This window comes from Stegostoma tigrinum, chromosome 27 (assembly GCF_030684315.1).
Source record: "Stegostoma tigrinum isolate sSteTig4 chromosome 27, sSteTig4.hap1, whole genome shotgun sequence".
NCBI lineage: Eukaryota > Metazoa > Chordata > Chondrichthyes > Orectolobiformes > Stegostomatidae > Stegostoma > Stegostoma tigrinum.
In genome coordinates, this window is record NC_081380.1 from 40510190 (window position 1) to 40522751 (window position 12562).

Sequence of the window (12562 nt, forward strand, 5' to 3'; positions counted from 1 at the left end):
TCAATGAATGGGCAGAAGGAATCCCTGGAAATACATCTGTAATATTTTACGGATACAGTCAATGGAAAACTGATAGAAATTCCATTTTAAAAGAAAGCCCTTGGAAAACTACATATGATCCAAATCACTCAAGTACAAGACAGCTCAAGTATCATTCAAAGGTTAAACAATTTCTGGTTGAACACTCAACGATCCTTCTCTGTAAGAATGACGGCATAGTGATCATTTCTGAGCTGACTCTCAGGTCAAAGCACCTTAAACAATTTCACTGGAGGATAAAAGGAGGAGACTGTTGTCAGAAGGGCTCACTAGGACACGTTTAAAAGTCACGAGATCGTTTCAAAAGAAGTAACAGCTTGCATTTATGATTTTTTCATTATCTGCCTATAGGATGTGAGAGCTACGGGCCGTGTGCAAGATGACATTAGAAAGAGCATTTGGGTTAACACAGACAAGGTTGGCTGAACGGCCCCCTTGTGTGCTGTATCATTTCTATAGCTTGCTGGCTGGGCCCGTATTTATTGCCCACTCTTCAACATTTTGGAGAAGCTGGTGGTGAGCTGCCTACTTGAACCGTAGCAGTCGAGGGAATCGGGAGCAGGAAAGCTGTGTCTGAGGCAGCTTTCTCAGGATTTTCATTCAGCGACCCTGAAGCAAAGGCGATATATTTCCAAGTCACGACTTGCAGATGCTCTGTTCCAGCAGGTATCTGCTGCCTTGTTCCTTCACGTTTCCAGAGGTTGAGTGCCTTAGAGGGCGCTGATGAAGGATGCTTGGTGAGTTGTTGTATCACTGTGGCTCTGGGGTGGACAGGGTGAATGTGCATGTGGATGAGGTGCCAAATCAAGTCTTTAACTTTGAAAGGTGCAGGACCAATCACTGAAGAAAATCTGATGCCGAGCCACGTTAGTAGTTATCAGGAGAAATGATCCAAAACATGGCTTTAATGAGCACCTCAAAGACAGTGGAAGATGGAGTAACAGCATTGTTTCTGGTGACAGCACAGGTATAAACTGGAGATGCATACAGAGCCAGGATGGGAGTGTGTTCAATAAGAGACTTTTACTCAAAGTGGCTGAGTGAATATTTGAGGAAAATTGCATATTTGCAATAGATGCTTTTAAGGGCTAGCTGGATAGGTACAACAGTGAGTAGTGATTTGGATACTAGGATGAGACAAACTAATATACAGACGGTTCTGCTATAATGCGTGCTCCAGCAATGCAAATTGGCCATAATGTGACCGATGAATAGGCAAACTTTTGTTGGCTATAACACCATTCCATCGGCATGAGCTTTGAAACATTACCTTAAGTCTGATCTAGGTCAAGCAAAAGAGGTTGGATGACGGGGCAAATTTTTTCCAACTTTATTGTTGACGTTTTGGACAATGTTTTTAGAAAGTATTGCAGGAAAAAAATTTGGATTTCAAGATTCTGGACAATGTGCCAAGCCATTCTCCCCACCATTGGTGAGTGTTCTGAAAACATGACAGTACTATTTCTACACCAAAACACAACCTCACTCCTTCAGCCCATGGACCAGGGTGTAATAGCAGCTTTTAAAGCTTATTATTTAAAGTGCACATTTAAGAGGCTGATTGCAGCCACTGAGGGAGATAAGGACAGTGTTCAATTCTGGAAGATTTTTAACATCAAGAATGCAATTGATCGTGGAGGCCTGGGCTGATGTCAGTAAGGCCTGCTGGTGTGCAGTTTGGCAAAAGCTTCTCCCAGATTTGAAGATTTTAAAGGCTTTCCTCTGTCAGAGGAGTTCCCAAGAATCAAAGAACATTGTGTTGATCTTGCAAAGCAAGTTGGTTTTGAAGGAAGCGCACAGTGCTTGAACAGCTGCTTGAGTCCCATTGTGAAGAACCTTCTACAGCTGAACCACAGCCACCTACTTGTACATTAACTATTTTTCGCCCTAACCCTGCAACCACAACTACACCTGAAGGTGACGATGATGACGATGATGACGATGATGATGACAACGACCCTCAGCCCCTACATTAACAACAGAGCAACCTCAAAACCTCCTCCCCCATCAAGTCATCTTGACATTGTTTCAAGGTAAGGTTACTTTACTTTTAATAATTTACTTTTATTTCATTATTAGATACGAATTAAAATTTATTCAAACTGTCCTATCCTGTGTTCGGCTTTTGGGTGATTTTTTTTGGCGGTCTGCCCCAACCCCACTCTTCCCATAGGCCCCATTATTTCTACAGCACTATTTTCTATAACGTGATGTTGCACAGGAACACAACTATCGTGTTGTAGCAGAACTAACACCAGGTAGTTCTTCTATAACATGTGCTTGGTTAACGTGAATTGGCTGTAAATGTGACTGATGAATAGTTGACGCTGTTTGGATAATGCCAGCTTTCTGCTGTATAGATATAGTGATTTCCTGTAGCAATTACTCTATCACACAATTTTCTATAGTGTGAGGTCACACAAGAATATAACTAGGTGTTATAGGAGAAGTACCTGTAGGTGAATGTTCATGTGTAACACGAACATAGAGTAAAGCACAGTGTAGAACCTAGGCTAATACTGATACCTGCCTAATTAGACACTTTCCTTAGAATCATAGAATGCCTCCAGTGTGGAAACAGGCCCTTCGGCCCAAAAAGTCCACACCAACCCTCAGGGCACCCAGCCAAACCCATCCCCCTATAACCCACCAAATGTACAAATCCCTGAACATTATGGGCAATTTAGCATGGCCAATCCACCTAGCCCGCACACCTTTGGACTGTGGGAGGAAACTGGGGCTCCTGGTCTCTGGTCAGTGGGTATCCATATGCACATGTACTTTGAGGCGCTGCTGGCTCCTAATCCTGGGCTCTTCTGCTCCTTTAGTCCTGTGGCACTATTTCCATCTGTGCAGGTTGCTGAAGACAGCCCTCTCGTGGACCGTCTAGGACCTCTCTCTTTATACACTCCTCCCTGCCATCTCATGGCTGCTTCTTTTCATCCTAACTGCTCTGCAGATGTCACAGTGGCATCATCAGTACATCATCATCTCTATGGTGGGTGCCTGGAACGCATTGCCAGCGGAGGTGGTAGACGCAGACACGATAGTGTCTTTTAAAGATATATCTGGACAGGTACATGGATGGGCAGGGAGCAAAGTGCTACACATTCTTAGAAAACAGTCGACAGGTTTAAACAGAGGATCTCGATCGGTGCAGGCTTGGAGGGCTGAAGGGCCTGTTCCTGTGCTGTAATTTTCTTTGTTTTGTGACAGATGTCAGAGGTAGGTTCTTTAGTCAGAGAGTAGTAAGGGCGTGGAATGCGAGTAGTAGAACTGGCCAACTTGAAGGGCATTTAACATTGGATAAATATATGGATGATAATGGAATAGTGTTGGTTAAATGGGCTTCAGATTGGCTTCACAGTTCGGTGCAACATCAAGGGCCAAAGGGCCTGTACTGCGCTGTAATGTTCTATGTTCCATGTTCCATTATACTGCAGCTGAATGGCATACTTTGATGCTGTAAAATTAGATGTGATATGGAGCTGCTATGGTTAATTTACTAGCAGATCAGGTTCAATAGGCCCCACAGTCTGCATCTATCCTAACTTTGAAACACAAAATAATTTGTCTTTTTGCCAACAGAATGAGACTTTAGGTAATTTTTTTCCCCCCTCAGCCCACGCATCCTTGGTGAACCACAGCTCTTGCTCGGGGAAGACATGAAGAGGAGATATTACCTCATCAGCATGGCCAGGAAGGTCCACAGACAACTTGTGCGTTTTCACATCCCACACCTTCAAAGTGCTGTCACTGCTGCCACTTGCCAGCAATCGGCTGTCCGCCGACCATGCGATCTGATACACTGCTGACACGTGACCTCTGAGCGATGCCAGATATCTAGAAACAAACAGAAAGATTTGGATAACTTGGCTTAAAAGAGGAAAACTGTGCATCCGGGTAACTGATTGATCACCAAACTGCGTTCCGGGTCAACACCAATCGAAAGTGGCATTTAAATCACGCCTTCGAGGTCAGCAAACTTTCCGAGGCGTTTCACGAGTGTGATTATCCAATAAAATTCACCACTGAGTCACAGAGTCGGGTATTAGGAGGGGCAGTCAACAGTCTGGTCAAAGTGACAGATTTAAGCGACATATTGAAAGGAGTAGGAGAGATTTGGAAAGGGAGTTTTCAAGCCCAAGAGACTTGCAGCCACTCCACGTTTGAATCTTTCAACAAAGGGGAGAAGAGTACCTTAATCTTCCAACAGTTTTTTTAACAAATCACTCTGAGCCGACAACATTGGTATTTTGTACCTTGGCAGTGCCACTCTGTGGGACCGGTTGTTGCTAATAATGTGAAGCCAGGGCCGACTGTGGCTCAAAAGATGAATATCAAGAGCACCGAGGAGGCCAACATGACAGAAGCACAGAAACACCGAACAGTTGTTTCAGCTAACAACGGGACAGAGAGTTCCGCCCCTCGATCTGAGCAATCCAGCACCGCTGCCCACAATGAATTGTTCCCCTCCCAGTCACTCTCACCAGCATTTCCCTGGGTAAGTCTATGTTGAGACAAGAGCAGTCTCAGACTTACAGACCGTGAATATGAACTGAGAAAAGCAAAGGTCAGTTTGCTCTGGAAGAGGATCATACTTATTCATCTGGATTTGAAACAAGAAGAGGTGGTGACGTTATGGTCTAGTAATTGACTAGTCTAATCCTCCAGGAAACTCAGGCTCAAATCCCACCACAGTATCTTGTATTAAATTTAGTTAGTAAAATCCGGAATATAAAATAGTCCCAGTATTGGGCACTATAATAACTATCGTCAATTGTCCTGAAAACCTATCTGGTTCATTGAGGAAAGGAAACCTGCTCTCCTTACCTAGCCTGACCTACATGTGACTCCAGACTGTTTACCACCTTCTGACATGGTCAAGCAAGCTGCTCTGTCAAAGGGCAATTAGAGACGGGCAATAAATGCTGGCCTTGAAAATAATGTCCCACACCAGAATTTTTTTTAAAAATGCAGTTCTAACCCAACTCATCCAATTCAACCTTAACCTATTGCTTCTTTGAAGTCATTTGGTCAGCATTTCCTATATTGTAGAGAAATGACCAATTATAGCACCTTTCACAACTACAGGATGTCTTAAAGCCCTTTACAATGACTAGACTTCCATTGTAGCTCACTGTTGTAATACAGGAAGTCAGTCTTCAAACAGCAAGCTTCCACAAACAGTAACAATAGAATAATGACCTGATACGGTTAGATGGATTGGCCATGCTAAATTGCCCACAGTTTCCAGGGATGTAAAGGCTAGGTGAGGTAGCCATGGGAAATGCAGGGTTATAGGGATAGGGTAAAGGGGTGGGTTTAGGTGGAATGATCTTCGGAGGGTCACTGTAGGCTCGGTGAGCCCAATGGCCTGCTTCCAGACCATAGGGATTCTACAATTCCAACAACAGAGTGACGCTGGTTCAGGGCCTGCAAACATCTACCTGAAATGTTATATCTTGTTCTGCAAATACTCATGGAATTAGTGGCACATTTCCAACATTCCCTTGTCTTATATTTGGCAACTGCAACTTTGTTTCTTTATTCCTGCACTGTAGTCCACATTGTAGAGGTGAGGTAGTATTAATCTGAGAATTTGGAGATCTGCCCTGCCCCGTCACCCTAAGAGATGAGGCACAATGCGGTCTTCGCTGAACAGAAAATCCTAGCCACGTGTGAACCAGTTGCTCCCAATTTCACTTCTGAAGGTTAGCACACAGCAACACAGTGTGCTACCCTTGTGACAACCTCCGGCACAGCAGGCACTGCTAAGTAGGTGGGGATTGCTCATTTTCAATTCCAAATGGTGTATAAAATGTCAGCTCAGGCTCAGTGGGTCTCACTGGCCTCACAGCCAGAACATTGGGGTTTAAGCCCAGGTCCACAGCTTCGAGCTCCGACAGGGTGGCATTCCAGTGCACTGCTGAAGGAGGTGCTGCCTTTCAGTTGAGTGTTAAACAGAGGCCATAACTGGAACATCTCCATAGACGTACATGACCCCAGGGTCTATTTCGAAAATGAGCAGCATAAATTGTGCCCAGCGTCCTCAACAATATTCATCCCTCAATCAACTCGACAGGAGTGACAATCAGACGGAGCTCGGTGTGTCCTAATTGTCTGTTGAATTTATAGAGATAAACAGTAGAGAAACAGACCCTTTGGGTCTGACTCGTCCATGCCAACCAGCTATCCTATATAATTCTAATCCCATTCGCCAGCATTTGGCCCATATCCCTCTAAACCCTTCCTATTCATGTACCCATCCAGATGCCTTTTAAATGTTGCAATTGTACCAGCCTCCACCACTTCCTCTGGCAGCTCACTCCTTTGCATACAAAAGCTGCCTCTTAGATCCCTTTTAAATCTTTCCCTTCTCAGTTTAAACGTCTGCCCTCTAGTTTGGGGCTCTCTCACCCCCAGGGAAAAGACTTTGCCTATTTACCCAATGCATGCCCCTCATGATCTTATAAACCTCTAAGGTCACCCCACAGCGTCCAACACTCCAGGGAATATAGCCCCAGCCTATTCAACCTCTCTCTTTAGCTCAAACCCTCTAATGCTGGCAACATCCTCGTCAATCTTTTCTGAACCCTTTCTAGTTTCACAAATCCTTCCTATTCCTAAATGTCAGGTCTTTGAAAAGTACTACATCGGCTCTGAAACACTTTGTGACAATCTGAGGTTGTGGAATGCACGAGGGGAAAGCACGCCCTTTGTTTAAAAACAGCTGAAGCAGAGCGCGAGGAGCACAGCACCAGGAATCTTAGGGTTCTTACTTGCCAGTCCTGCTGTCCCACAGCTTCACTGATTTGTCGAATGACGCGCTGGCAATAAGGCGAGTGTCAGGGGAGAAACAGACTTCATTTATCAGAGCTTGGTGGCCCGTCAGTCGTGCCAAGGGTTTCTTAGTCTCGGCAGGAGTCCACAGAAAAAGTGTGAAGTCGTCTGACCCCGAAACCAGCCTCTCCTGCTCCCGACCCTTAAAGGGGAGGTGAAAAGAAGAAGACGTCAACACCAGTTTGTCAACAGGGACATTAATAGCAAAGTCTCCTCCAACACATTCTCGCTATGGCTTTAGCCTTTGTCGCTCTTTTGTACCATGTGATTTTCCACCTCTGGGGTATAACACTGGGCTTTTGGATAATTTTGTTGCCATGAGCTTTTTTTTGAGCATTTGATGTTCCTGGCCACTCAAATCTCTTCTCTCCACCCAAGATCTTTATCTCTCATTGTTATGAAAATGTCCTGGTTTTATCGGTTTTCCTCAACGACCCCACACTTTTCCGCAAGCGACAGACGTGTCTGCTCACTTACCCAGGCTGTGTCCCTCTTTCGTGTTGATGCAATCAAAATGTTACTTGTTCTGCTGCTGTACGCTGTGCCATTGGCAATAGGAGACTTACAACTCTCTGCTCCCTCATCCAACCTTTTAGGGTCATTAATGGCACACAAGGAGACTGTTCAGCCCATCATATCTGTGCCAGCTGTCCGTAAAGCAATCCAGTCAGCCCCATTCCATCGCTACAAGTTCATTTCCGTCAAGAGCCCATCCAATTTCCTTTTGAAACTATCAATGGTCTCTGCCTCCATGCTCTTCACAGGCAGCAAGCACCTGGGCATTTCCACCAGGTGCACGTAAACTGCACGCGGAGGTAACTGGTGAAAGCCGAGGGTTAGCGTGTGCAGGCATGTTGGGAAAAGGCTGGAAGCTGTCACGAGATAATGGGACTGGAGCAGGCACAATGGGCTGGACAGCCTCCTTCCGAGCCGAAACCAATTTGAGATTCAGCGCAGATCCCTGGGAAACACAACGAAACAGGTCACGCCCTCCTTAAGCTCACACTCACCACCACCCACCCTCCCCCCAAGCTAATTATTAATCTAAGTCATAAGGTTTTCTCCAATCTCTTTTGTGTATCCATAAAAAAATCCATGTGCTGGACTGATCAAGTGTAAATTAAATGTCAGGCCACCTGAAGCAGGTCTTAGAAACCAATAGCTTTGCTTTTCTTCCCCTCCCAATTTAGCTCCCTTACCCTGGTTTGTTCATATCTCTGCAGTGCCTTTTGCTTCAGGTCTTCCACTGCAAAATAAAACATTAGCAGAAAATGAGACTCCAGCAGTTGTCAACAGTCTTTTTATCTAGTTGACGGCCATAAATGAAGCAACATCACAGCTCCTCAAATCAATTTAAAATCATTTTACTTGCGGTAACCTGCAGGAAAAAGACTTCCCAGTTGTACTGTTTCCAGTTCCCTGCATGACTTGTCAAAGCTGCGCTATATTTAGAACATGTTGCAGAGTGGGAGAGGGGTGGAGTGTAGAGAGAGAGAGAGAGACACTTTATACAAGTCAACGCCAGTTCAACAGCAATAACTACTTGCATTTATATAGATCCAGTAGTCATGGTTCACATTGGTGTCAACATCAGGAAAAGCGTCTGCTGAGGGATTATGAGAAGTTAGGTGCTAAATTTTAAAAAGGTAATCATCTCTGGATTACCATCTGAAATACACAGTGGTACCAGGGTGAATAAAACTAGTGAAGTGAACGTGTGGCTCGAAGACGGTTTGAGAAGCAGGTTCCAGTTCGTGGGGCACTGGCACCAGTTTTGAGGAAGTAAGTGTCTCTACCAGTGGGGACACCCACCAGCTGAACCGTGCAGGGACTGGTGCTCCCGTGAGCCCCAGCATCAAGTTGGGGTGGGTGTTGGATCAAGCTCTGGTAAATGCAACAAACCAAGGGGGACAGAGGAGGCAGGATAGCAAAATACTCAGGTGGAAAATAAAGGGACAAGAATGATCACTCAGGGACAGAAAAACAGAAGAATATACCAGCAGTTCATACAAGGATAACAAAAAAACTAAAGATGCTTGCAGTATTCATAACAACGTATATAAATTTATATCACTCATTGAAATGAGCGAATATGATTTGATAGCAATTACAAAGGCACAGCTGCAAAATGTCACAATTGGGATTTGAAAATTGAAGGGTATATTATGTTCAGGAATAACAGGAAGTTCAGTAAAAACAGAAGAGTAACACTCCAATCAAAGACAGTACTGGTATCATATTAGTTCAGGAGATCAGAATGTGGAAACTGTTTGGTTCACGGTGAAGAACAGTAGGGGGAAAAAGATTAATCACTGTTTGGAGTGATCTGCAGTAACTAAACAGTACCTGATGCACGAAGGATACAAGGGGGTCGTGATGTAGAGACGCCAATAAACACAGTGATTTTAATCTACAGACAGTCCCCAGGTTCCATTCTAGAGTCCATTTGCAATTTGACTTGTTGGAACACAATACAAGACAATTAAAGCAGCTGTTCCTAAGTACAGGAAATGTTTGTATGTTGAGTCTTTAAAGTTATAACAACGTATGGGATCGCATTCATAAGTAGAAGCGTTTGTAAATCAGGGACTCCCTGCACAAATGGTAAAAACTGGAAAATTCATGTTGGCAATGATAGCCTTGATGAGGAGTTTCAGGCTAGCATCTTCAAGTAGCATACTCTGGAAATGGCCAGACGGCAGGCTTATACTAGACTTAGTATTGTGTAATGTGACAGGGTTAATTCATGACCTCAGAATAAAAGGGACCTCTACGTAGAAACGTACACAAAATGATTGAATTTTACATTCAGTTTGAAAAGGAGAAAAACGGCACTAAAACTAGCACTTCCTACTTAAATAAGGGCAACTACTGGGCATGAAAAATGAGCTGGCCCCAAAGTGTATTAGACTGTGAGACAGTTCAACACAGGACTGACAGATATTTCAAGGGATATTTCAGAATAGTCAGAACCTAAAGGAAGAACCAACCATCCACAATTAACTAAATAAATTAAAGGGTTGCATTAAACCTAAGGGGAAAGCATACAATTGGGCAAAAATGAGTAGCAGGTGAGGTGACTGGTCAGAATATAAAGAAAAGCAGAGAATGACCAAAAAGTTAATGAAGACCAATGGAGCACGAGAAGAAGCTAGTTAAAATGTTAAAAAAAAAATAGCATGAGATGTAGATGTAGTCTAAGTGAAGGTTTTACACGAAAGATTTTTTGGAACACACAATAACTTAGAAGCATAGACAGAGGAGAGAACCGAATTAGGTCCCTTTTTCAGGTTGGCAGGATGTGACAAATGGGGTCTCACAAGGGGTCTGTGCTCGGCCCTCAACTTCTTACCATTTATATCTGACTTAGATGAGGAAAATTCAGGCCTGGTGGCAACAAGTAGGAAAGTATTTTGTGAAGGTGACATAGCACGGGTTCAGACTATTTATAGACAGGTTAAATATGGCAGGTGGCTATGGTGTGGAATAATGTGAAGTTTTCACTTTAGCAGGAAGGATGAAAAAAGCAAAGCAGTATTTAAACAGTCAGAAGTCACATCACACCAGGTTACAGACAAACAGATTTATTTGAAAGCACGCGCTTTTGGTGCCTCAGTCCTTCTTCGGGTGTTAGTGGGAGAGGAAGTAGCAGACACAGGTTACTTATAGATTCTGTGTCTGATGCTACCTCTCTCACTAACACCTGAAAGAGGACTGAGGCTCCAAAAGCTTGCAATTTGCTGTTGGACCTTAACTTGGTGTCACGTGATTTCTGAGCTTGTCCAACCCAGTACAACGCCAGCATCTCCACATCGTATTTAAACAGCGAAACACTGCAGACCCTTCCTTAAATGAGACAACAAGAATTGGGAACTTCCTCTTTCAATACAAGTGCAAAGATAAATATTGGCAGAGGAGACGGCAACAGAAAGGCAACGTGATTACCCACGGGAATCAGTCCTGTCCTGCGGTACAATTGTAGCCTCGGCTGGTTCAAAGGACCCGGTTCGCAGCACGTAGTCAGTGCTGAGTGCCATTGTGTTTACCCAATGTGCGTGGCCCTGAAGCGTTCTGCACACAGCTCCCTGAAAACAGATCACACATACAATTTATGAAACCGTTATCAAACTGTACATCATGTATGTAGACGCTTGCTGTGCACAAACCAATTTAATACACACCGCTCCAGTCCCCACCTCTGAAACTGATGCCTCACAAACAAAGAATCGAGAATAAAACAAAGAACTGTGGAAATCTGAAATCAATTAAGTAACTGCTGGAGAAACTCAGCAGGTCTGGCAGCGTCTATGGAGAGGGAAACAGTTAGCCCTTTGGGTTCAGTGACCATTCTTCAGAATTGAAGATCTCGAGAATGGTCTTCAGTGACATTAAAAAGAGCGCAAGTTGTTGCCATGACAACATACCTGAGGAAATTCATCTTTCACAGACAAAATACAGCCAGCAATCAGAAGCAAACTGACAGGACAACAAGAGTGCTGATGGGGTTTGTTAGGGTAGGTTTACAGAAAATGGCTCCATTTACGGTGAGTCCAAACAAAGAGGCCAGAAATCGAATATAGTAACCAATGAACCCAACCAAGGAAGTGAAGCAAAGTTTCATTTTCTAATCAACCTGATCAGAGGTGCTATAACACACCTTGGGAGCAGATATCAGTGGATATCATGCCCCAGAGATAAGAACACTGCCAAAACACCAAAACAGCCCTTCTAATTAGTAGGTTCTTCTCTTAGGTATCTTCTAATCAAGATGTTCAGAAATATTATTCTGCACTGCTGGAGCAGGTGGGATTTGAACTCCTAGGCATCCTCGCCCAGAGATGGAATACTAACACTGAGCCACAAGAGCCCCATGATTCTGGTTTTGTTCTAATCGATTCAGCAAAACTTCACTGAAAAGACATTTTGGACAAACTGATGACCTCTCTCAGCCACAGAATTTCTTCAGGTAGGGTGGCACGGTGGCTCAGCGGCTAGCAGTGCAGCCAAACAGCACCAGGGACCCGGGGTCGATTCCAGCCTCGGGTAACTGTTTGTGCGGAGTTTGCACGTTCTCCCTGCGTCAATGTGGGTTTCCTCCCACAGTCCAAAGATGTGCAAACTAGGTGGATGGGCCATTCTAAATTGCCCGTAGTGTTCAGGGGTACGTGGGTTATAGGGGAATAGGGATGGGTTTGGGTGGGATGCTTCAAGGGGCAGTGTGGACTTGTTAGGCTGAAGGGCCTGTTTCCACACTGTAGGGAAGCTAATCTAAAAATCTGGCCGAAAGAGCCTGCACTGACATTCCAAAGAGCATCCCATCCAGACCCATGCCCCAGAGTATCCACAACACCTGCACATCTTTTGGGCTGTGCGAGGAACCTGGAGCATCCAGAGGAAACCCACACAGGTACGGGGAGAATGTGCAAACTCCACAGAGACGGTCGTCTTGGAGTGGAATCAAACCTGGGTCCCCCGGTGCTGTGAGCCAGTAATGCTAACAGTATTCTAAATGTCCATGATTCCAGATTTCCTTTTTCTTTTGTTTGGCATCTCTGAAAGTGGGCTTGTCAAAAAAAAAGACTGAGATGGATCATCCCCTCAGTACTTATCACTGAAGAGGGTGCAAATACGTCAACCTCATCTCTTGCTCACATGCACACAGCTCCTTCATCACTGAGCT

At 44.4% G+C, this 12562-nt stretch overlaps 1 protein-coding gene across 3 annotated transcripts in view; it reads right to left on the reverse strand.

The window, feature by feature from the left end:
• Window positions 1–12562, reverse strand: part of nle1 (notchless homolog 1 (Drosophila)) — a 36364-nt gene that overhangs the window by 4894 nt on the left and 18908 nt on the right. For all 3 annotated transcript variants that reach the window (XM_048557252.2, XM_059655371.1, XM_059655373.1), the window contains 4 exons: window positions 10832–10967; window positions 8082–8128; window positions 6822–7024; window positions 3723–3882 (listed from right to left, as the gene is read on the reverse strand). In XM_048557252.2, the coding sequence (XP_048413209.1) occupies window positions 3723–3882; window positions 6822–7024; window positions 8082–8128; window positions 10832–10967 (546 nt within the window). The remainder of the gene's footprint in view (window positions 1–3722; window positions 3883–6821; window positions 7025–8081; window positions 8129–10831; window positions 10968–12562) is intronic.